Source organism: Filicampus tigris, chromosome 12 (genome assembly GCF_054856515.1).
Source record: "Filicampus tigris isolate MCC_2025a chromosome 12, RoL_Ftig_1.0, whole genome shotgun sequence".
Taxonomy (NCBI): Eukaryota; Metazoa; Chordata; class Actinopteri; order Syngnathiformes; family Syngnathidae; genus Filicampus; species Filicampus tigris.
In genome coordinates, this window is record NC_141228.1 from 3,299,633 (window position 1) to 3,325,657 (window position 26,025).

The 26,025-nt window shown below is 39.5% G+C and overlaps 1 protein-coding gene and 2 long non-coding RNA genes across 7 annotated transcripts in view; 2 read left to right on the forward strand and 1 right to left on the reverse strand.

The window, feature by feature from the left end:
* The window catches only part of hmcn1 (hemicentin 1), a 99,559-nt gene that overhangs the window by 14,487 nt on the left and 59,047 nt on the right, over positions 1–26,025 (forward strand). For 4 of the 5 annotated variants that reach the window (XM_086046267.1, XM_086046264.1, XM_086046266.1 and 1 more), the window contains 10 exons: positions 7,538–7,608; positions 12,151–12,309; positions 12,389–12,511; positions 13,098–13,269; positions 13,497–13,603; positions 20,721–20,841; positions 20,980–21,243; positions 21,329–21,473; positions 21,639–21,760; positions 22,372–22,641. In XM_086046267.1, the coding sequence (XP_085902393.1) occupies positions 7,538–7,608; positions 12,151–12,309; positions 12,389–12,511; positions 13,098–13,269; positions 13,497–13,603; positions 20,721–20,841; positions 20,980–21,243; positions 21,329–21,473; positions 21,639–21,760; positions 22,372–22,641 (1,554 nt within the window). Of the gene's footprint in view, positions 1–7,537; positions 7,609–12,150; positions 12,310–12,388; positions 12,512–13,097; positions 13,270–13,496; positions 13,604–20,720; positions 20,842–20,979; positions 21,244–21,328; positions 21,474–21,638; positions 21,761–22,371; positions 22,642–23,665; positions 24,093–26,025 lie in introns of those variants that run through there. The other variant, XM_086046268.1, reaches the window with a different exon arrangement.
* On the forward strand, positions 5,529–6,557 carry LOC147138079 (uncharacterized). Its single transcript, XR_015089073.1, has 2 exons — positions 5,529–5,927; positions 6,281–6,557. It is a non-coding gene; the product is annotated as an uncharacterized LOC147138079 (long non-coding RNA).
* Positions 12,155–24,062, reverse strand: LOC147138080 (uncharacterized). Its single transcript, XR_015088867.1, has 4 exons — positions 23,845–24,062; positions 22,439–22,590; positions 14,928–15,123; positions 12,155–12,487 (listed from the first exon to the last, which is right to left on the reverse strand). It is a non-coding gene; the product is annotated as an uncharacterized LOC147138080 (long non-coding RNA).

The following is a 26,025-nucleotide window of genomic DNA, read 5'->3' on the forward strand; positions in this document are numbered from 1 at the left end:
ATTTTCTAAAGATGTATGAAAGAGCTTTGCAGTTTGCAAAGTGGGAAATCCTGTTTTCTTTCCTTTTCATCCAATTCCTTTGAGAAAGCTGTTGAGCATTTTTTAATCATACATGGTGAATTCATGAATTAAAGTGTCATTTCTTTGTATAAATCATCTTAAATAAAGCTTTTAGGAGAGAATAAAGAATATCATTTTGACTGCCAACATGTGGCAATGCTTATCCGGAGCTACAATGTTTCTGGCGTTAATACACTCCATTGCCTCAAGATAGAGAGGATTATGCTTTTATTCCCTTTGAATTGTGTTTACAGACAATACAGACTGAATAGTAGTACTGCATACTGTACAATATATGTTTCATGTTGTCAGCCCGTTGTTTCTCCTAAAACATTAATTTGTGATGCTACTGTTTACCACATTGTAGTTTAGTGTTAAGTGTCAAATGCAGTTTTGAATGAAAGGCTGTTTCCCACTCACAAATGCACATAAAGGTGCCTCAAGAGATATCCCTATGCAATGACTAAGTTGTTGCTGCCACGTCTTGTCCCATCAGAGTTTTTATGGCAGATGCCCTTCCTGACACAACCCATCTATTTTTTATTTCATATTTTTTAATCCGGGTTTGGAACCCACAGTAGTTGGCTAGTGGGGCACCAACTAAGAGTATGCCACTTCAATGACAGTGCAACCAATAAGTAAGTCTGATAAATGTACACACAATTCATAAAGCACACAATTAAGACAACTCCTAGGGTCACACTCGGAAAGCCAGTCAAAGGAGTGAGTCATTGGTTTCAGAGCTGTCATCACTCTGTGGAAGAAGCGCCTCATCTGGATTGTTTTGTCTCTTATGTTCTTCGTTTTTCATTTCATGCAAGTTTGTGAGTGTGTGAATTACTTTTAAAAAAAATACTTTTCACTTCTAATGTTAGTGTGGGATCGAAGTCCCACATTCTGTGATACCTCCATTGTATTGAGTGGAGTGGTGCCACAATAAGCAACCTAAAACATGGTGGTCCTTTTCCATATTGGAGAACTTTCCATCACATGCTCATTTTATTTTATAGTACTGTAGTTCCAAAATAAAAACCTGATACTATCTCGGTCACTGCAAGCTATAAGTCATTAAATGTCAGATACGGTGGGCTAACATGTTAAGCAGTGAATAGAAAATTGTTCGAAAAGATGTACCATAGGTATGGAAAATACAAGAAGGCAGCCGAGCCCAGGTAAGGTGGGGCTTAAAATTTTCAGCTCAAGTTTTTCTTGAACATTTTCAGATTTTACTATTTGATAGATGGCCTAATTGGTGCTTGGATTATGTCTGATGAAAACCTTAGGACCCTAACTTGAGTCCTAAAAGTAGAATAGCATGTACACATTTTACACTGCATGTTCGCTAATGCATGCTAAACAGTGTGCAGTTCAACATGTGTTCTCTCAGTGGGACCGATGGAATGAGTTACACCCCATAGCTGATGGTCACTGACAGCCACTCTTGTTCTGGCACATTTTACACTGAGTCAGCAGAATGACAGCACACTGTGTGTTTACAGCCTCTGTTGCCTTTTAAGTGCTGTAACAGCTACTTGCTGTGAACTGAACAAAATTTTGTGTGGACTCAAAAATGCAAAAGACCCTGACTGCCCTTTCTCACACTTATACAGTGGAACTTCTAAAGTCGACTGCCATTGAGGTTGTTGGCGTTGTACAATTTTGAAATGGACCAAGATTGTTGTTTGAAAAAACATTTAATTTTATTGCCAAACTAGTTTGCTTTTGCAGCAGCAACGAGCTGCGTGCTGCATCCTCTCTCTCCTCTCCGTGTGGGAAACTATATGTCATCGCAACATGTGACATAATGGACCCATCAGAGCAGCAACAATTCCTGATGTGTGCGTGGCATGTGTTGCAGACCTGTCGCCAACAGCACAATGCGTCGGTTGTCGCAGTTGTCGCTTGCGCCGACGCGGGAGTAGAAAGAAGCCTAAAAAGAAGCCTTTCACTGAGTGGGCTGGGATGAAATTTGGCCGCCTCAGCCTACGTCACACGCATGTGGGCCGATTAGTGGGCCGGACTAAAATCCACTTCCGGCCATGCTTAGTCCAGCCATTTGTTTTTATTTGTCACCCCTGTAGGGGTAAGGGTGTTCTGGCACCGTAGCTCACTAAAATGTATAAAAAAATATTAAATGTATAAATAAGTGAGGGAATCGAACCTATGCTCTCAGTCGTACGTCCATACCGTTATGTAAATCTATATTATTTTTTTTTTAAAGTCAGCGAGAGAGAAGCCCGGGCCCGACCCGAACGTAATAATTGACATTTGACACATCCATATCGGTGACCCCCTCAGTTGAGCGGCGTCTGAATTCCATGCTGTTGATGTTGTCAGGAACCAGAAAGTCAGACTCCAGTGAATACAAATGCGAATCCAGCCAAATTGGCCCTCGAATGCTTGTCTGCAGTAAAAATGAGATTGTAAGTGGACATTTGCTCACTTTAGTTCACCTCATTAAATAACTATTTGAGTCTTTAATCTTGCATGTGATGTACAGATGTGGGCTGCATTCATTGCATTACAGAATAGATGGATACTCTAAGAATACCTGAAGCTTTGATGATTTGGTAGTAGTTCACTTACGTCAACTTGTATTAACAGCAAGACAAAAGGAAGAGGTGCAGAACTTTATTTCAGTTTGTCTGATCTATGCTGCTCATTTTTTCCTCGGTTGTTCTTGATAATTTTGCCAGCATTCTTTCACTGTGAGTTCATTCACTTTGCCTGGTTCATGCCAATTATGTGTTCTTTTGTGATTTCCTTATGTCCTTTCCTTTTCTCTCCAGCCAGTATTATAGTCAGGTTTGTCCTGTACGGTATGTTGTCATACATATTTGATTTGTGTAATGTAAATGTCATAAATTTGATCTGGAACACATGAGGGATTTTTGCACAAAGCAGCCATTGATGTTAAATCCTATCTACATATATACACTAATGTGGAAAGAAATGTAAGAGTCTGTGCAACAGAGTATGCAGTAAATACTTACTGTATTTCGACATCATTACACACAAAAAGGTTTAAAACGTTGCGCAATGTATTTTTTTCATTATCTGACATTCCCAGTGTTCCTGATGCATCTTAAGTGCAAATCCCTGCAATCTACCTGAAAATCTATACGTCCTACTACAAAACATTCCACACATACACACCCAAGGTGGACATCAGGGTTGGCAAATCCAGGTCCAGAAAGTAAAAACCCTGCCACAGTTTGGCTTTCGCCACAGGTGCTTCTACTCAACCAGGTACACGAGTTCCCAGACTCGTTTACCTGACAGTTGAGTTTACATACAATACATGGAACATGTTGCATTTTAACATGACATAATATTTTACATGGCTGTGTACTGCACAAAAATGCATGATAACACTAAAGCGTGATTTTTTTACTGAATTACAGATTAAATGTAGCACAAATGTGTTCAAGAGGTATTCAAACAACAATTGAAACCTCCTTCAGTGCCCAAACATATATATTTATATCAATAATTTGTCTGCTATATTTCTTATGTGTAGCGCTAGACATTTCTGCAGCAGTCTCGCGTTGTCGCAGTCACAAAGTGGCCAGCTACTTGTTATTATTCACGAGAGAAAAGTGACAAACATCCACCAGTGTGTCATTGTCAAATGTAAACACTATTTAACATGGCTTTGCAAATAATATTAACAAATATACTCAACACTCCCACTCAAAGACATGTTTATAGCTTTCTGTAGTGGTGAACAAAAACAAAAATATACATATTTAACTCCAAAATACAATCAACTCAAATTGGTATTCTTTTTTTTTTATTATTATTCTTTATTCTCAAAACAAATATCCTTTGAACTTTTCCAATTTTGCTTTTGTCACATGTTTAGTAAGGACATCAGCTACCATATTTAGAGTAGGGCAGTACTCTATGGATATTTTCCCATCTAAGTGTGCAGACCGTACGAAATGGTATTTTACATCCACATGTTTGCTCCTTTGTCTGCATACTGGGTTTTTCGACAGAGCTATTGCACCCTGATTATCCTCATAGATCTTGACTGGTTCATGCTGATCACTGTTATTCATCCCTTTCAGTAGTTGTACAAGGTATATACTTTCTTGAACAGTGGCTGCTAGTGCCATATATTCAGCTTCGCAGGTTGGCTGTTTTCTACTCTTCCATGATATTACTGGACCATTCTCATTTAAACTGAAACAGTATCCACTTGTGCTTCTTCAATCATTTTTGTCTGCTGCCCAATGAGCATCACTGTATGCTTCAAGCTGTAGGCCTTTTTCACATTTTCGGAAATGTAGCTCCTGACTGATTGTACCCTTTAAGTATCTCAATAGGTGTTTGGCTGCAGTGCAATGCTGTTGTTTTGGTTCTGCTGGGTGTTGTGATTACTTGCTCACAACCCAGCTCAGGTCAGGTCTGGTAGATGTTGTAATGTATATTAAACTACCAATCATCTTTCTATATCCTGTTGAGTCAATGACTTCACCCTCAGTGTCAAAGTGTAATTTTTGTTCACATGGGATGGATCTCGATTTGCATTCAGACATTCCAAATTTGGTCCACTGATAGTGTAGTGGTACACACGCCTGAGTTGTGTGCGGGCAGCGTGGGATCGATTCCCGCTCAGTGACAGTGTCTATGTGTGCCCTGCGATTGGCTGGCGACCAGTTCGGGGTGTAGTCTGCCTTCGCCCATTGACGGCTGGGATAGGCTCCAGCAATTCCCCGCGACCCTGTATAGGATAAGCGGTTTGGAAGATGACATGACATGACATTCCAAATTTGGTCAGCATCTTTCTAATGTGCCTCTTATGTAATTTTAATTTCCCCTTCACTCTGTCTGAAATCAATTCCAAGGAAGTATTGGGCCCATATCTTTCATCTTAAACGTTTCTTCACCATTTTTTTGAAGTAAGTTGTTGTTACTGGCTACCATGATCAAGTCATTTACCCACACTAGTAGAATCACTTTCTCAGTTTTGGATTCTTTGCTGTAGACACACTGATCAGCATCATTTTGCACAAAAACATTGTCTGTAAGGTATTCATGCAGCAACATATTCCAATTGCATCCGGACTGTTTTAAGCCATATAATGACTTGTTGAGTTTGCACACCAAGCGTTCTCCTGTGACCGACTTGATTTCAAAACCCTCATCCAGATCTGGCATGAAGCTGGCACAGGTGGCATTCAGTCGGCACTGGCATGCGAACATGGCTCAGGACTGGCAAAGGAGGCACTGTTTGACTCTGGCCAGTTGTTGAGTGAATGATCTGGCCCAGAAATCAATTTAGAACTCTGGGCCATATATGTATAGCCTGTCTTCTGCCACCCGTAAATGTAGTTTCAGTTTTTTTTTTCTACACACAGTATTATTTTTCATCATAGACGTAAGAATTGTATTACATCATCACACACACGCACACACCTTTACGACGTGCCACGTTTGGTTATGATACAGGTCAACTGACGTCCGCGGAAGAAACCCAGATAGTAAAATAAATAGCAAAACCCACCTGCACTGAATTTAGGTTTGTTTGTTTGTTTTTCTCCTAGTACTGTGCAATAGTCATAATACTACTTTGACACACACTACAGCACAGGAGGTGGCGGTAATGCACCCCAAATGTCAGCTGCCACCCACCAATAAAGAAAAAGAAGAACAAGCAAGAAGATTCCAGAATGCTGCCCGTGGATAACGTCGACGGTTTTAGCCACAGGTGCTTCTACTCAACCGGCAGGTAAACAAGCTCAGTTGATTGGAAGCACCTGTGGCTCAAGACAAACTTGACTGGCAGGCTTTTTACTTTCTGGACCCGAATTTCCCATCTTTGTCATGCACACACCGGTTAGACATCCAGCAAAAGCGTGGTGAGTAAATGCAGCATTTATTTTATGTTTAGGATAACATTTGCCTTTTGTGTGTTGTTCAGATTCAGTTTCTGGTGGTACATAGTGTCACACCTATTTTAAGAATCTTCAAGGGTTATTTTGTATTGACCATACATTGGTAATGACATGGACAAATGTCTGTTTTCCTAACACACTATGCATCCTTGTGTTTACTTACATCAGTTAAAAAACAAAACAAATTGTTTCTTTTACAAAGCTGTAAACACTTGATCTGACACCATAATGTCAGTTTTAGTTAAATTATTCTTTTTAGTAGTCAAATTACTTGACAATACAAAAAGTTAATTCAAAACCATGTTTGCATGTTTCAGTGTACCTGCCTGGGCCACACATCTGGGACCAACAAAATCGATGCCAAATCCAAAGATGGCTACATCTGGCTCCTGATAGGGATGGTGGCAGGAAGGAGAAGATGAGAAGAAAATAGGCCATGGAGAGCACAGCAATTTTATGGATGGATAAATGCTGTTCAAGAGCATGCTGTGTCCCAGTTTGGACTCCGTGTTCAGTGTTAAAAAAAAAAAAGTGCAGTTTTCCAATTTGTGCGGTGGTTCTCAAGTTCTGAAAATAAAGATCTGTTATATAACATTGTAGTTGTTGAGGCTTTTTAAAATAAAATCTGGGTTGAATATGGCTCATGAATGAAGTGGCTTAATTAAGGCTGAGATCAGGAACCAATTCTGGTCCATAGTAGGGTCAGCTATGGTTATACGATTTGAATGAGATATGGGTCTTATGTGGCCCACCAAAGGACCATAATCAGGAACCAGTTCTGGTCCATCGTAGGGTCAGCTATGGTTATACGATTTGGCTGAGATATGGGCTTTGTGTGGCCCACATTATGGATACCAGATGTGGACCACTAAAGGACCATCATTAATTGAGGTATGTGGGCCAAGTGTAGGTGGGTTGTGTGGCTCATCTCTTGGCCACACCAATTTTGCTGTCTGGGTTAAGTCCCCAAAATACTCATACTCTCGCCAAATGTTGAGTTCGAGTGACTTTCATTGTGCTATGTGATTGACTGGGAACCTGTCTAGGGTGTATCCTGATTCCTGCATCTTTAAGTTACATGGGAAATGCTCCACCTGACACCGAGCACAATAAGTGTTTGAAAAAGACTTGATTGATTTGAAGACAAGAATTGAGAGAGATATTTATATAAATATATATTTCATTGTTTCATTGAAGTAATAAAACAAAATGATTCATATCTTAGAAATGTTTGAGGAACTGCAATCTGCTAACCATTGTAACGGATCTTGGTAACTTTGATCATAATCCACATTATTCTAATTATGTAGAAATGTACTGTACAGCATTGGCTATGACCTGTAGCCTATTGAGAAAGGGTATGAACAATGTTGGCCATTTCAAATTGTAATTGTCTTTAAAGACGAAGTCAAGTCAAAAAATGTCTTTACAATAATAGTTGTGGGGATGTATAGAACATATTGTAAGAATATTTTTGACTTGACTTCCTCTTTAAGTATATGTGAAACGTCTTAAGAAAATGTAATGATCTTTGCTTTACATTTTCTCAAACAGCATTATTTATTTCTTTGCAGAAATAGGACCCGTAACAATCACAACAGACCCAAAGAAATTCCAGTATGAGCTGAGGGAGCTGTATGTTCAGGTATGTTTGGCAGGCATCAGGTTTAAATAGATTTGGACTGGCAGTAACCTGAGGTCATGTCACAAGACCATTCATGCTGAAACATTTGTCAAATATGGTCAATGAAGTTCAGTCAGTCAGTCTGTTGCTTTGCATTCAAAAGTTACTTTTTTGGGTGGTTTTTATGTGGATTCAGTTACAGTGAGAGGATCTACAGCCCAAGATTTTGATCAGTGTTGATCAAGAAAAAAAAAATCCTCTAAGTCTCATATTATATCCCATGCACATTGTAAATGAATAAAATCTGGACTCTCTCTGACTAACGGCAACAGAGACAGAGGCAAGTATCTCTCAGACTATCTTAAAGAAAGCTGTGGGCTATTGTCAACATGAGTTTGTCCTAATCTAGTGTGTGATTGTGTCGCGTGGAGCATGGAAACAATCCAGTTTCCTCTCACTTCCTACTTGTTTCGCTAACATGCCTGTTTGTCTTCCATTTCCCCTTCCAATTGTCCAAAGATGTTTTTTTTAAATTGTGCATTTCAGACATAGACCAATCAAGTCTTTTTTTTTTTTCTTTTTAGATGTTTGTTGATTTTAGGAACAAATGTTTCATAAACTATGTGGGTATGCCAATAGAGGGTGTTACATTTTGCGCCATGGGCGATGTCAAAGTCCAAAAGCAGTCTGAGGACTATCTCATGCCTGGAATCCTGCGGAGGATGTTTCTCTTTGACCCCAGCAGGCAGCCAGACACAGATATTGACCAAAGAATAACGACCAAGAAGGGCAATCACATGCTCTTCTAATCTACTTTCTTTGTTTGTTTTTTTCTCTGTATCACTGAGTTACGTGATGACTGACTCTGCGACCCACCAGTTTATAGGTCTACAAGAGCATCACTTTTCATTAATGCAATTTGTGCTCGCTATCAGTCAAAATTCTTGAGATGTGTGGACGGACTTTAGGCAGGGTTGTGGTTCACATACTGTAGTTGACTTTTACTGGATGCAACTGGTCAATGCTTCACCATGAACAGGGCAAGCAATTCACAAATGTGAGGATCAATAGCAACAATTTGGCATTGACAGATTTTGTTTGGGAGTTTTATTTCAGTTAGATTGCTTCATTATAATTAAAACTTGCATATTTTCATCTGATGGATAAAATCTCTTTAGTATTAGAACCAGCCTAGAAAGGTTCTTAGTTAAAGGGGAAGTCAACCTAAATCTTCTTAAGGATATGTTGTCTGCAAGCCACTAGTCGAAACATAGCATTTTTATTAATATGTGGAACATGAGCTAAGCAGTGAAATCCACCCGTTTTTGTCCATCTAAGGGGGCGGCCTTTTTGCCACTTGCTGTTAACTGAAAATGACATCACAGTTGCTCAGGGCTCCGATAACAACCAACCTTGGCTCAGCGTTAGAAAACAGGTGAGCTGTGATTGCTGGTGTGATGTCATTTTTAGGCGACAGAAGTAGCAAAATGGCTGTCCGCTGAGATGGCTAAAAACAGGTGAATTTTGCTTCTTAATTTATATTCCACAAACGCAATATTAATCGGAATGTCATGTTTAGACTAGTGAAGGTGCATAGAACATATTATGACAAAGAATTTTTGGGGGGTTGACTCCCGCTTTAAGACTCCCAACTGAGGCCTTTCTGTGATGTTTTCCCCATGCTTGCACAGGTGTTCAGTGGGTACTCCAGCTTCCTCCCACTTTCCAAAAACTTACTTGTTAGGTTAACTGAAGACAATAAATGGTCCATAAGTGTAAAAGTGAGTGTGATTGACGGGCAAGCAGTCAAGAACATACTATGTTTTTTTTTTTTTAATCCAGAGTTAGGTGCAATAGGTGACAGTTCTCTTGTCAGCGAATAGAGAATGTATGTAGTGGATGTTCAGCTCACAATTTTTTTAAGAACCTTGTTCAGTTCATAGTTCACATTCAACTTCACCAAGTTCATCGTTCCAAAAATGAAGTAGTTCATAGTTTTTTAAAACATTTTAATTTTTACAGTACGTAATTGCAAGCCATTACCTTCTAAATACTGGAATTGCCCCATTGTTTCCACACATTAAGTCCACACTAGTAGACAGCTGCAACTTTCACCCTACAATCTCATGAGGAAAAAGTTGTTGCTCTTTGTGAATGAGGAATTAAAACAAAACAGGACTGTAGTCTTTCATGTGCATGCAAAAATACAATCAAAGGTAGGAACCAGCTTGAGATGGGAAATGAGTTGTCACACACGCACTCAAAGTAAACCCCCTCTCGTCTTCAGGCTACCATAAAGCGAGTACACACCTGCGACTTCCCCTGTGGTAAATCCAAAGGGAACACGTTGTCTTATGTCTACCAGGGACTAACACACAGTAACTTACCTTACTACAAAGAATTTGTTGCTAAACAATACTGTATAGACTTCCTTACTTCGCCACGGCCTCTTCCCCTCCAAGCTGCCTTCATGCTTTTTGATGACGTACGCGGCCATGTGATGCTCCGTGGCTTGGGTTGCCAAATGATCTTATCCGCCTATAGATATGAAGGCTCATTTACCGTGTGTTTAGCCGGGGTTTCTCCTGGAAAGACTAACGAAACCGTTCACAAAGGAGTTCCCTGTCTTTGCCATGCTAGCGCCAGTTAACCATATCCGACACTTGGCATTGCACTCAAGTTAAAATCAAGCAAGTAAAATATGAATGGACTATTTCAATAACGTGTGGCAGTAAAAAGATAAAGAAGTCCTAAGACGGTTGGTCAACAATAATGTATGCACACCAAGAGAGTATTAGTTCAATTACATTGTATGAAGATTGAATGAAGGCTAATGTATGTGTATCAACAATGGACAATTCCAAATATCCGGGCATTTCTAGTCATACCCACGATGCAATGCGCCTTAGTCGGTGAAAACAACCCACCTTACTCTGACTAGCATATAAAGCCATATTAATGTCCTAGTATTGGGCGTAGATATTCAACCGACACGTTAGAGAAACTCGAACGTCTTTATCTGCTTCTCTTAATTTCTCACACGCTACCAAATAGCCACCTATGCACTTCCTGTTACTCCTTTCACAATAAAAGATAATGTACTTAAAGTAGTTTACACCACAATTACTGTGTGGACCGTGAACGTCGGAGAAAGTGGGTAAAAGGAGTGAAGAGAGTGGGACTGGGCGGTTCGAAATGGAAACTAACCAAGACCCCAGTGATTTGTGGAGAGCACTTAAGTGATGAGGCTCGTTCTCGAGTGTGATAAAAAGCGCACTTTTGCCTCTACAGGTAGATTGTTATAGTAGTCAAACGACATTCCATCACATTTTGAAATCAAAATAATCCTCACAAATCAAATGACAATGACCCAAAGTTCAATGTTTTTCAATGAGCGGAAAGTTTGTTTTCTCCAACTTGACCGCCATCTTGCCTTGTGACGTCCTTTTCACATAAGATCGGAATTGTCCATACTAATTTGGGGTAGCACCCAAAGCAAATAAGCATTTAAAATGCACTGATTTACAATGTTGCTCTACACAAAAACAGTTACAGTAACTGTTATTTTATTTCTTTGAAATAGGTTTAAAAGAAAATCAATAATTATCAATATTAACTGATAGGAAATACTTGGATTGTGACAGTTTTTCAGACATATTGCCCAGCACATTATGTTGAAAACAGAGTTTATTTACGGTAATCTTTATATTGACTAGTTTATTTCGCTCTTTCATAGTTACGTTGACCTCTTATTAAAGTTTTTTGTTTTTTTGTTTATTATGTTAAAATGAAATAACCTAAATTCATTTTTCTGTCTTAAAAAAAAAAGGCTGCTATCAGCAGTGTCGAACACACCTCCGGCCATGAAATCGTGCTTTATTATTTGCTATTTTCACCACTTTGAATTGACTAGAATTGCATAAAAAATATAGACGGAGTAGGGACGGACCATTAGAATCGATTTGTGATTAAAAACATTTTGAAAAAGAGAGCGAGAGAGAGAGAATTTGACCGTATTTGGACTTCCAAGATTTTCGGCCGACAGTGACTATATAATTTTATATTAATTTTTCGAGGTCACAATAATCTTACAATTTACAACTACAATTAAACAAACACAAATAAAATACTTTGTTCAGAGATCGTGCAGTTTGGGTGTCGCTGGGCTTTCCGAGCACATCGGCTTCCTGCTGACACGTCAAGTGCTGTCAAACGTCTCTGAAGAAGGTGAATGCTGATCACCGAAATTGCACAAGGTCTGAAGAAAGAAATTAAAAACTTTGACTTATTAGGAAGACATAATGCACGTTTTTGAGACAAACAACATACACTACTAAGAATGTAGTTTCACAAGCCACACAGAGCCGCAACATAAGGATGAAAGAGCCGCAACATAAGGATGAAAGAGCCGCATGGTTTTGACCATGTTGTGTGTCTGTGCTACACTGCTTAATTTACCTACGTTAGTGTTTTGGTTCATCATATATTTTGTTTGCACATTTTGCTAAATTCCATTATAACACCATAATGTGCTAATCAAACCGCTTTTGTTTTCATTGCCAGGGCGGTGGTGACTGTCCAGAGATGAGCATTGGCGCTATAAAAATTGCCCTGGAGATCTCACTGCCTGGCTCCTTCATTTACGTCTTTACAGATGCCCGCTCCAAAGATTACAAACTCACCTATGATGTCCTTCAACTCATTCAACAGAAACAATCCCAGGTCTGGCTGATATTCTTTACAATATATATTATGGGGTCATTTAGACCGATACTGATGCTTTTCTATCTTGTGTATGTAGGTTGTGTTTGTGTTGACAGGGGATTGTGATGACAGGACTCATATTGGCTACAAGGCATATGAGGAAATCGCCTCCACCAGTTCTGGACAGGTCTTCCATCTAGACAAGAAACAGGTCAATGAGGTAAGAGTGTTACTAAACAGAAATGTAGGAGTGCATTTCTGTACTCCTCTGACCTTTGAAATACATGTTTCAAGTTGTCTGACTCATGGGGAAAATATTTTGATTCACAATGACATGCCTTGGCCACGGTGAAAAAACCGGTCAGTCATGGTAAAGTTGCAGAATTTAAAAAGTAGCAGACAATTTACAACTTCTCTTTATGTGTCTTTCATGAAACTGGAATGCAGTTCATGTTGTCAGCTAATAAATTGTTAGGAATATAGTTAGTGTCAATCTTAACAAATTATTTTAATTTACTCACAATGGCTTTGGGCTATTATTTGAATTGGACATAATTGCTGAATGGCTCTTTAGTAATTCAGCCAATGTGTGGAACTGATTGTTGTTAAATCCTGTTTACCGAAGCAATCGATTGAAAATTGAGCACACTGGTTTGCTGCAGTGAGCAACGGCTCTGTTGATTTAGTCTCAATTAGTACAGTATGTGGTCTACACAATATGGGCAGACAGATTGTAGATGGATCATAATCATTACCATGTACAGATTTACTGTCAACAAGTAATGGCGACATTATTTATGTTACAGGTTTTGAAATGGGTGGAAGAGGCTGTGCAGTCCTCAAAGGTCCACCTTTTGTCAACTGATCACTTCATTGGAGTCAGCAACACCTGGCAGATCCCCTTTGACCCCAGTCTCAAGGAAGTGACTGTTTCCCTCAGTGGCCCCACTCCAGACATCCAGATTATAAACCCCCAGGGTAGGATAACTGTTACTTGTGTTCAAAATTTTGTCAGATTGCATTGATAAGAGATAATATTTTTATTAGACAGGACAGGTAGGGAAAATTTGGTAAAAAACAAAAAGTTACTGTAGTGTAGATGCAATATTTATTCAACCATACATGAGTAGACTGAAAATTAATTCATGTTGACTGCATCTACGGAAAGGGCGATTTATCACCCCGTGTTCATGTTTTGCCTCCAGGAAGGATCATGGGGAAGAGTGACGGTCTGACTGAGCTGTTGCACATTCCCAACTCTGCCAAAGTTGTCAACATCAAGGACCCGCAGGCCGGGTTGTGGTCTATCAAGGTATAAGATCCCGTCTTTACCTGGAAAAGTGAATTCAATTGCAGCCTTCTACAAACAAATCCCAGTGCTAAACTGTGTTTTAACCTTTGAATTAGGTCACAAATCATATCCCGAGGGGCAGCTGGGCCTTTTTTTACATTGAATTACTGCACTAATATATCAGTGTGTTCAGATACAGTAATAACCAATCAATTTGACGTGCATGTTCTCTGCAAGCAGTCCAGGTTGATAGAGAGGCAGTATGCTGAAACACACACATATTTTTATTTTTGTTTGGGCAGACATCTTGTAGCACCACCCTTGCATAGTTTAAATTAATGGCACCCTTTTATCAAACGAATGCCAAATGGGACACACATTTCACTACAGTTTAGTGTCAATGCCAGATGCTGGAAAATGACAAGCATTTTTACCTGAGTGATTTGTGGAAGAGACCATGTATTTTCTGCTGTAACATTTACATAGCTTCATTACGTGTCAGTGCTCTCTTGATTTACTGGGAAACTTATGAGCTGAAGGACTGCGGCATCACTTAAGATTCATCCCAAATGACTCAAGTGCTCCAGTGAAACATTTTTTTAAAGTTCAAAGTTTTAGTTTCCCATAAGGATTTGGCTATGTATTGACCCATTGGAACACCCATCCTGACCAATGAATTCATAAATAATGACCTTTTTTGTTGCTCCCTAAATCTTACTGCTTTAGCATACCAAGACTTTTTTGACAATTTTATGTGCTCAACTTTTCTGTTCTAGAACTACTGTGTGCACAGAAATGTGGAATGCACTATGAGTCCAATTCTGTCTTACAAGGTACAATCTAGGTCACTGGTTCCCAAACATCTAAATCTAAATTTACTACGGTCTTAGACCCCTACTAAAAGTGTAATATATATATATATATATATATCATGTGTAATTTAATTTTCACAATGCGATGTCTGTAGTGTGGAAACATCACCAGACAAGCAAAGATGGTGAGGAGCGAAGTCGCTACTAAATGTAGACAACCTTGCATTATAATGGAAATGTTTTGAGCAAATGGGTAACAACGTAGGTGTAATTATCTTTAATAGAGTCAGAATTGAGTCTGATTAGTGCTTCTCTTTATCACCAACGTCCATTATTAGATAGATGGCATTCAGTATGTACTCATTTAGACATGAAAAGAAAAGAGAGCTTTAAATATGAAAAATATGACAGTGACGACATCCAAAATATTTTCCATGGCAAATCAAAGTTCTGGGTATGTTTCCAAGCTAATTCAAGTACAAAAGCAGTAACTGTTGTAAATACAGCCTCAATTAAAAAAACAAATTCCGTACCCATGGATGTAATGACCAGATGCTCCAGTACAATGATCCTTATAAAGTATAATCCCCCTTTTCCTCATTCAGTGTTCATTGTAATTTCCCAGCACTCATCTCTCGTGTCCAGTATAGTCTGTCCAACAAGGTCCTTCCATTTCTCACACAGGAAGGCAGACAGGCAGGCGCTCTGTGTTTCCAACTTTTTCTTCATCTGGCAGACATGGAAAGATTTGGAGAATAGGGAATATTCAGCATGCTATGTGTTATTTCTGGAAAAGCTTTTGAATTTCTGATATGTGACATTTTCACTAGAGTTTTGGAAGTTTAATGGAAGCATAATCACATTGATTGCTGTCATCCAAAGGCTTCTGTCTCATCTGATCACTTAGTGTATTTTTATTGTGTTCTTATTTATGTCCCTCCAATGAAAAAAAAAATCTTGTTTATGGTGATGACAATGGAGCCCTTTTCCAAACTCAACTCCTCCAAAGCTTTTTGCTGTCTTAAAGACTAAAAATAGTTCTCAGATGTTTCCCGGGTCATCCAAAAGAACTGTGGAAACATACTGTACTTCAGGGGGATTTCATTCTTGCTGGATTTCAGTAATAGTCTGTGACACTGAGTAGTTTAATGCTCTGGCCATGTATTGTGTTTGCAAAGGAATTGGATCGTTTTTAATCTGCTCTTAATCAAATGATTTACAGTGGAATGGAGAAAGGTGTTTCTCCCAGTTGTTGTCCTGTCCTTACCCAGCTGTCTTTCATGCAGAATGTCTGTTTGCAATATTTCATACTAGTCTTTATCTTCCAAAACATTTCATCATTCACTGCAGCTTTTAGCACTTGGTTTGGTTATTCACTCTTGTTAAAATGAGTGTGAAATTTCAGGTTTCATAATGAAGCATTGCACATAATTAGGGGTGGGCGATATATATCGGCATTGATATCATCGTCAATTTTGCTTTCACAATGTGCAGTTTTACATTATCAAGTATTTATACTGTCTCGAAAAGAAAAGACGAATGACTCCATTGATGGTTGCAATGAAGGAGAAAGTGATGAAATCCTCATTCTGCAAATTAGCAAGCATAGGGCGAGGCAAAGGGCGAGGGAGTGATAAACCTTCATTCTGCGAGTCAGCGGGCAGAAATGGTCACGTGACTGTGTGACAGCAGCCGAGGCAACACAACATTGTTTCAAATATTCAGAAGTGTCCCGTCTCAGCAACGTTACTGCAGTAACAGACGCTCTGATCCTAACCTCTCAGTGAACCTTGAGTTTCGCTCTGTCTCCGCCCTCTTTCTGAGCCACACACCACTTTTCATTTCCTCATTCCTTCAGTTTGCCAGGCGAGTTTTGTCATAGCGTAGATCTGTCGTCTGTCATTAAAAAAATCAGAGTCGGTATATGAGAAGTCCATTAGGCACAGTATCCCTGAAAAAAGATTGTGTTGAATGTACTCAATTTTATTTTGTCAAGTGGTTGCACGAAATATAATTATCTGGATTATGCTCATTTTTGGACTATACATCTACTAAATAAATGTATCTGGATCCAGTTGATTTTATTTTGTGCAACCACTTGATAAAATAAGTGAGTAAATTCAACACACAATTTTTTCAGTGTAAGTGTAGACAATTGTGACATGTCCTTATGATAATGAAGGTGCATTACTATGCAGAGAATTAAATGGGAGATCAGACCATGTAGTGTTGTTTCAACATTCCCAGCAAATTATCTTTTTGAGCGGTACCGTTTCACGTGACAGCCCATCATCTACATACACTGAAATAAGTTTCTGTTGAATATTTGTGGCATGGCTCAGTGGTCGTTTCCCAACCTGGAGGTTGTGGGTTCGATCCCCGGCCATGATGACCATGTTTAAGTATCCTTGAGCAAGATACCGAACCCCCAGTTGCTCCTGATGCTGCGTCATCAGTAGGTAGATGAGGTACAAGGTAGAAAAGCGCTATATAAGTGACAGCCCATTTACTCAATTTTATTGCTTTAACGTGGTTGCACGTAATCAACTGAATCCAGATACATTTTTAAGTAGACTCTACATCCACTTAAAAAATTATCTGGTTCCTGACGAAATATAATTGAGTAAATTGTACCATCGTTTTTTTCAGTGTACCCCCATGAGATTATGCCGAGGTCTTAACTGTTTGAACAATGTTTTTATATATCATCAGTTAAGTGCGCTTACACCCGCGAGATTGCACCTAAATGAAATAAATTAATAGGCGGAAGCAAGCAGTTTTCCTCTGTTAAATTATTGTGATTGCAAAGGACTTGAAACTTCTGCATATTGTACTAAAAGTTAACATTTAGTTAACAAAACAAAATTGCTCTCTCGGATTGCACACACAAGACAGGCAGGGCGTGTTTCTGTCAGTCAGTGAAATGGCGTCCTTGATTCCTGTGGCATTATCCATGGTATTACCTGTGTTGAACCACTAGAGGGCAGAATATGCATGTGCAATGTGACTACTGGGAAGAACATGAAAACTATTGTGCAGGCAATTAATGAAAGCGGCTCCGTAGAAGAGAACATGTCTGGCTTTTTAAAAGAACCCAACAAAACATATTCAGTCGGTACTAGACCCGGTTAGGGACGAATTGAGGGACGGCCGAAAACCCACTTCTGTCCTTGTTTAGTCCGTCCTTTTAAAAAAAACTTCTTGTCCTCGGACCGTTCCGTCCCAGGGATGGAATGCGCAGGTCTGCCGTACCATTGTTAAAGCAAGTAAACGTTGGCGAAACATAACTAACGACGCCATCAACATAACTTTACTTTGTGAGCACGTTAAACTTGATAGGATGTTCGATATTCTCTTAACAGTTTGCACGCTTTTGTAGTCCGCATCATCAATACATTTGCGACTATCTAATGTGCTGTATGTGTAGGAAAATTTCGGCGACTGTCTGTCAAAAGATTGCGGATGAATTTGTTGTCACTGCAAACGTACCTAACATAATAACAGCGCTAGACGCTGTATCTCTCTTACCGTTTGTGTTAAGGACCCTCCACAAATTACATATCTGTATTCTAGCGTGACACATGTGGCATAAATCACCATATATCAAATAAAACGTATTTTGATTCTGACTGCTGAAGTAAATACCTTTTGTCATTCTCAGTTGGCAGTGGTAGACCAGTACTTACTGCAGCTCAAACTGTGATGATATATCATTAGGGAATAATAGGAGACATTCAATCCACATAAATATTCACAAAAATCAATAAAAACACCGGGACATAATATGAAGTTCGTCATTGTTAATGTAACACATGATTTAGTTGCCAATTGATATTTTCATTTTTGTATATTAATTTTGGGATTACATATATCATTTTGTATTTATTATTTTTTTAACATACTGCAATTTTGTGCTGTGAGTATATATTTAGTTATTTTTATTCTGCTTAAGTATTTGTTCCTTTTTGAGTTGGTACAACGCATTTCATGAGGAAAGAAAAAGAAAAGAGAGAGGCTGTTCATGTCTGAATAAAGACGCAACGAAACACTGTCCTGCCGTGCCGGTTGTCTTTAGCAAGGAAGACGCCAGAAGAAATACATAGACTCAAACCTATATTTTAACCCGCCATACCACGCCCTGTGAAGATACGGTAGAACAACTTTTAAGGGTTACATTAAATTTAGCCACAGAATATTGTTGTACAATATTTTGCAGATGTATGCCACAATAAAATATAAACAAGAGCTGTTGTTTACAAACGCTGTATATTTTCTATGAAGCAAGTGCAGATTTACAATATTTTTTTGTAGAATGTCATGAAATTATCGCTCTTGAGTTTTTGGGAAAAAATATCGAGAATTTTTTTTAGCTCATATCGCCCACCACTACACGTAATCCATTTTGTCCTTGCGCTATTATATTGATTAAGCAGCTCATCTTGCCTTTCGTACATACTGTGTGGATGAGCATTCTTTTGAGATGGAGTTTCGTCATCCTGAAGTAGACAACCTTCATGTGTTCTCTTTCATGTTAGGCAAATGCTAATGACAGTTAGAGTGTACCCACTGCCAAGGCTGGAACACCTCCAAGGTGTTTTACCTTACCGCTCCCTAACCTACACTTTCATAGTAATATAGTAATTACTTTGTCTCCAAGTCGGCCAGGCATCAAAGAAGAAGACTGTATGAGCCATTAGATGCCTTTGATTATAGTGCTTGTGTGTCTAATTAAAGTATGAATGTCAGACTGATTGGGTCATTTCCAATTGGGGAGGTTTTATAAGATCAGGTGGAAGATGTTAGAATGTCACAAAGTCAGACTTAATCATTTTGGCTTGTCTACACTTGCAGGCATACAAAAGGCTGTCTTTTCTGTCCGTCATTAAAAGGCAATGCCAAGAACTTTTAAAAATGGTTAACAGCAAGGATTTATAGTGAAATATAGACAGAGTGTCATAGTCTGTCTTTTGAGTTTGGTTCTTGACCTTTAGTTTCATGTTTTTCCTTGTGTTCCTTTGGCTGTCTCTTGTTAAGTTATTGAGTCCACCTGTGCGTGTCATCCCTGCCCCTGGTGTTAGCCAATCAGCTCCCTCCTACCCTCTGTGTCTTGTCCAGGTGTTCCTCGTTGTATCGTCAACGTCTGTTATCAAAGTCAAGTCCTAGTGTTTGCTTTGTTTCATTTGATCCTTGTTGTTTTTGGACTTGAGTTTTTGAACATTCCAGAACCTTGTTTGCCTTTAATTTAAATGAAACCATTCAATCGACACACTCCTGCTTTTGGGGCCTCTATCCCGCACCCATGACACAGAGCATTTATAGACTGATTTCTGTATTCTAGTAAGAACAGACCCCAATCATAATTAGATATATTACCACACAAACATACCGAGCGCCACAACATAGAGACATGGACACTAAAAGCCAAGTGCAAGCAATTATATTTAGTGAAGAACTGCTTGATCAGAGGCGGCACGGTGGTCGACTGGTTAGCACGTCCGCCTCACAGTTCAGAGGTCGTGGGTTCGATCCCGGCTCCGGCCACCCTGTGTGGAGTTTGCATGTTCTCCCCGTGCCTGCGTGGGTTTCCTCCGGGAACTCCGGTTTCCTCCCACATTCCAAAAACATGCATGGTAAGTTGATTGGACTCTCTAAATTGCCCCTAGGTGTGATTGTGAGTGCGGATGTTTGTCTCTGTGTGCCCTGCGATTGGCTGGCAACCAATTCAGGGTGTCCCCTGCCTACTGCCCAAAGACAGCTGGGATAGGCTCCAGCACGCCCGCGACCCTTGTGAGGATAAGCGGTATGGATAATGAATGAATGAATGAATGCTTGATCAGAGGCTATGGACAAGTCAGAGCTTATGTCAAAATGACATCACAAGTCAAGATGGAGTTCAAGTCGGTGAAAACAAACTCTCCGCTCATTGAAAAGCATTGAACTTTGGGTCGTTGTCTTTTGATTTGTGAGGATTATTTTGATTTCAAAATTTGATTAAAAAGTCATTTGACTACTATAACAATCTGCCTGCAGAAGCAAAAGTTCTTTTTTGATCACACTCAAGAATGAGTCTTACCACTTTAAAGAGGAATTCAACCCAAACATATTTTTTTCAAGAATATGCTCTATGCAGGCCCACTAATGCAAACAGTGCATTCTGATCAATGTTGCGTTTATGGAATATAGCAAAATCCACCTGTTTTTAGCCATCTCGGGGCATGTCATTTTGTAATTTCTGTTGACTGAAAATGTCATTGTTGGTTTCATTACACATGGACTGCTTATGGAAAATCAAATATGAATCGTCACATCATCTGTTTTAATTGCAGACTTCTAGCGAAGGAAGACACTCAGTTCGTATCTCAGGTCTCAGCAGCATAGACTTTCGAGCTGGGTTCTCCCGAAAGGCCACAATGGATTTCAAAAAGACGTTCAGTCGTCCAGTTCAAGGTTAGTGAGTTGAAATGATTTTTCCAATTAGTAAGGGTCCACACAGCTTTGTTTGTCGTCCATCCATCATTTTGAAATTTTTGCCAGCATCTCACGAGTTTTTGAACATTACAATTATAAATTCTATTAACTTTCCAGGGATTCCTACCCACATCCTGCTGAACACAACTGGGCTTTCTCCACCTGCTCGGGCTGACAGGCTTGAGCTCTTGGCAATAACAGGCAAAGTTATTAAAACCCTGCCGATCCGCTACTACCCCGAACGCCAACCATACAGCCTCTGGAACATCACAGATTTCATTCCACCAAATGAAGCGTTCTTTCTGCGGGTGACAGGGTATGACCGGGATGGTTTTGTTTTCCAGAGAGTCTCCAGTGTGTCCTTCTCAAATATTATACCAGGTCAGTAATGCAGGCTGTACATACCGTATATTGGGAATATGAACAATGAAGGGTTAACTTGGCTCTCTGGTGTATCTCTTGTTAGATGCCCCCAAAGTGCTGATGCCTGCAATTACCCATGGCTATTATCTCCAGAAAGGGGCTGTTAGATGTCAAGTGGAAAGCCTGATTCCCTTCACTCTACGTTTCAGCAATGATGGAAAGCGACTTGGGGTGGATCAATTATTCAGGTTAGCAGTGAGGTTGTCGAGGACATGAAACCGTTTTAGTTAGTGAAAACCAAAACAAAATTATTTCACGTTGTACAATTATCATCCAGATAACCGAAAATTTACTTCGATATACTGCACTGTACTGCTGGATATCCAAAAGCTCTGAGACTTATTTAATTCCAGGGAGTCTGACACGGCGTCGTGGAAAATAGAAGTGGTCACTTCAAAGGATGAAGGCTACTACGAATGCATTGCCATCAACAGCGCTGGGACAGGACGAGCTCGCACCTTTCTGGATGTATCAGGTTAGCACATTTTTCAAGTCAATTTTACTTTCAGTTTCACAAGGTGTTTATATTAAGAATGTGACATTTATTCATCTGGCAAAAATAACTGCACATTGTGGAAGTTAGCAGCTGAGTGTTGTCACAATACTTAAAAAATGCTGTCCAGTAAGTTGTGGCTTTATCTCAGTATACTTTTTACTCTTCAACTTTAGTTCTGATGTTGAAGAAACCAGCTAAGTAAACCGAGGCCACGTGTAATGTAAAATTCACCATGTACCATGCCCTGCATTAGCCCAGACCAGCAATCTTTAATACCGGTCTCAAAAAAATTCTGCAATTTGAGTTAAGTTCTTGCACAATCTGCACCATTAGGTGCTTCCTTGTCCCAAACCTCATGTCCACCCAAAGTTTCTTGGATATCATTTAAGTCATATTTGCACGATTCTTCGAATGTTTAAATGAAGACAAGAACAGGTAATAATGTATTTCCATGTTCTTCTGACTAACGTAGGATTGCGGTGTTACGTTAATGTAGAATGTTAACCCTCATACAAATGTGTTACGAAGCCTTTCAATTTCATACTTCATAATACACAGAAACCTCCTATTCTGATGTCCTCCTCATGCAGAGCCACCGCCCGCTATCACAGTTCAAGGCAACGTAACAGCTTCACCCGGATCCCAAGCTGTCCTCACCTGCCATGTTGTCAGCACAGTCAGCTTCAACCTGACTTGGTTGAAAGAGGGTCTTGATGCACGTCTGGACCCTCGGGTACACGTCTTGACTAATCTTTCACTTCAAGTATTTTCTGTAAGGCCAGATCACTCAGGCTGGTATGAGTGTATTGCTGTAAATGAAGGAGGGATGACAACAGAGCGAGTCAACCTCATTGTGCAAGGTAAGGAGTTTGTTTTTATATACTGTAGATGACTACATTCTGTTGTATGAAAATTGAGACACATAATAATGTGTTTCAATGACATTGCGCCTGTGTTTTTTTTTAAACTGTGTCTTGATTTGTCAGTGTCTCCTTGCGTTGCATTTCTCCATTGTTTCGCCTCATAATAGGAAATTGCTCACAGGTGAAAATAGGAAAGAGAATACAGAGATCTCTGAAGTTGGATGAGATGAGATGAGGCCTGGCTCACCATTTCTATTCTAGTTCATCCAGAAGATTTGTGACAGGGTTGAGGTCAGGGCTATCAAGGACTGTATAGCCACCAAATTCATCCAACCATGCGTTTATGAATGTTGTTTTATGCATAGTGACACTGAGAAGTTCTTGCACACAAAAGTTGTATTTCTAAACACAGTCATTGGTTGTCAATTAGAGGTGTACCGGTATGCCAAATCACATTAAGGTTCGGTTCGGTTTCTTGGAAACTTCGGTTCGATATATTTTCGGTACAAAAAAAACAGATTTTTAAAAAAATATATGTTTATTTTGAAAAGATGACAAGTAAATGACACATTTAAAATAAATGAATAAATAATAGTGAATCATTCGGGTGACATTATAAGAATTTACACCAGAATAAAAAATACACTAACAATAAATCTCTTGATTATGTTAATTATTAAGACACTGAACTCTTTAAACACTCCTCAGCAACAGCCTATGACACACCTAAGTATTCGAGTTAAAGTCAAGTTGTCATTACAGTACATATACACTTTGTGTGATGAAAAAAAATACATACAGCAACAGTTACAATTATTGCTAACTGTATTAAAACGCTTTTTATAATGAAATACAGTAACTTTAAAGTCTTTATGAAATTATTTACACTTTTTAGGCATTGAAATCTTTGAATGTTCAACAGCATATTGTAACGAATTGGGTTATCTGTGTTGTGGTCGGATTTGTGGTTTGCTGGGTTGTGATGTTTCAGAGGTTCATGAATGCATCGTACGGCTAGCGAGAGAAGCAGCGGAGAACGAAGAACAGAGCTGTTGTACTTTGTTTTTGGCTAAAAATACTGCCTGCTTCCTCGTCTAAGAAACATTCAAAGTCGGATATATGTTAGACGTGTTACCTGCAACATAGCCGCCAATCTCATGTAGCAATGTCGGCACACAACTTTGGGACTTATACACGTACCTTTCCCCATCTGCGATTTTAACAGGAAAGCTAGAATGTTCCCAAACAGGAGACGGCAGTGTACGGGGGACCTTCGAGCTCTGGCTTGTTTGCGTATGCCATTATAATGCCATTTATCCATGCATTTATGATTTATCACGGCTTCTGGCGTCCTGGCTCCTCTTTAGTGCCGCCACCCTCCTCTCCCGCGTGCAACAGTCAATAGCGCCCGTGCGTAAGCTTGCGCTAATAAGTGGACCGAACCGAACGTAAGTGGACCGAACCGAACATGCCATACCGAAACATACAAGAGAGAGAAACAATCTGTTCTGACTAGCACTCTCTACTGGATTTACTTTGTTAGACACCCGCCAGTCTCATGAGAAGTTAATTCACAGGCCGTATGGTGCAACCAAAATTCTTCTTTCTACAGTTTGTGCCAGGTTTTGATGCTTATTCTTTATAACTTTATACCTCCCTGCCTCTCCTTTTTTATTATGTCGTCTCCTTTTTTGTTATCTTTTATTAAACAAAGATTTTGACTTATTTTGTGTGCGTGTACCTCATCGCCCACTCCCTCTCTCAAACAGCTGTCAGCAAGCACTGGGGGATTGTAATTATCCGCGGTCTTTGCTATCCTAGTCATTTGCCTCGCTTTGAAGAGGGTCAGGTCTGATGACCCACAACACTCAGAGAATATAGTTGACGTGATAGTAAGTTCACATTAAGCTGACAAAACTTGGAAAAACACATGTGATGTCATGTGCATTTTTCTTTCACATGTGCATGCATTGCATAGCAGCACTGAGACAGATTTTTTCTTGTTAGTTGACTGTGATTGACTTAAGCCCCTATCCCACTGAGTGGCGAACAATTGCGAGTGTTTTCGAAGGCAGCAAATGCTTGTGAACTGACCAATAGTATAGATTTTTCAAAAAATATGAATTTCACCAAAATGTGACTTATGAGCTTTGGCCCGACACCAGCAATATATATATTGCACTATATAATATAATGCAACTTGAACAGTAAAGCCCCTATCACACTGAGGGCTGAACATTTCCGAATGTGGGCGAAAGCAAAAAAATACTCATTCACGTCAGAGTTCGTCAGGGTTCATTCAATGATGCAAATGTTCACAAAACATTTGCCAACCGTATTAGTGATTTTTGTTGTCGCGAGGAAATCTTGAACATTGTCAAAATTCTTTTGAGACAAAAAAAATATAGGCCAATGTCTGACAAACGTCTGGCGACCGTTTGGCAAACATTTGCGACCTTGAACAAACCCTGACGAAGCCATGTTGTGAACGCGCATTTTTCTATTTTCGCCCACATTCGGAAATGTTCGACCCTCAGTGTAATAGGGGCTTTACTGTTTAAGTTGCATTATATTATATAGTGCCATATATATATAAATTGCTGGCGTCGGGCCAAACCTCATAAGTCACATTTTGGTGAAATTCATATTTGGAAAAATCGATACTATTGGTCAGTTCATACGCATGGGTGTCATTTAACACATTATTGACCAATCTGAAGTGTTGAAAATGTCTCCTTCTCTTTCACAATGCAATGCTCCTATTCTGGAGGTACAAGGTTTTAGCCCGACGTCAGCGATACATCTCTCTCACTCTCTCTCTCTATATATATATGTATACATTTATATATGTGTATATATATATATATATATATATATATATATTTTTTTTTTTTTTTAGGGCTGTCAGTTTAGCATGCTATTCTCTGTGTTAATCCAACCCCCTTTTGACGTCGTCAACTTTTTTGATCGCATGATTAAGGTTTCTACAGCAACCAGCGGCTGCATTGATCAAGGCTGCTGGTCACCACGATCTGTACAATGTATATTAAAAAAAAGCTTTGGAGTAGAGGAGGTGTTACACCTGCTTCAAAATATTGACGATGAGGATGAAGTGCTGGGCAGACACATGCACAGTAGGGGTGGCCACCGGAAACCCGGAATCGAGTAGAATCAGTTTCATTCCGGCCAGCCGATCCATCGAATGACGCAATGCGGCTCATGACCCAAAGTCAGAATCGGCTAAGTACGTCTAATTGCAACATTGAACCAACAAGTTCAACTCACAGATGCACATATATCCAGCTAATATTTATCTTATATCATACGTAGCTGTAGCATATACATAAATACTGTACATACAGATACATCCTATGGTTACAT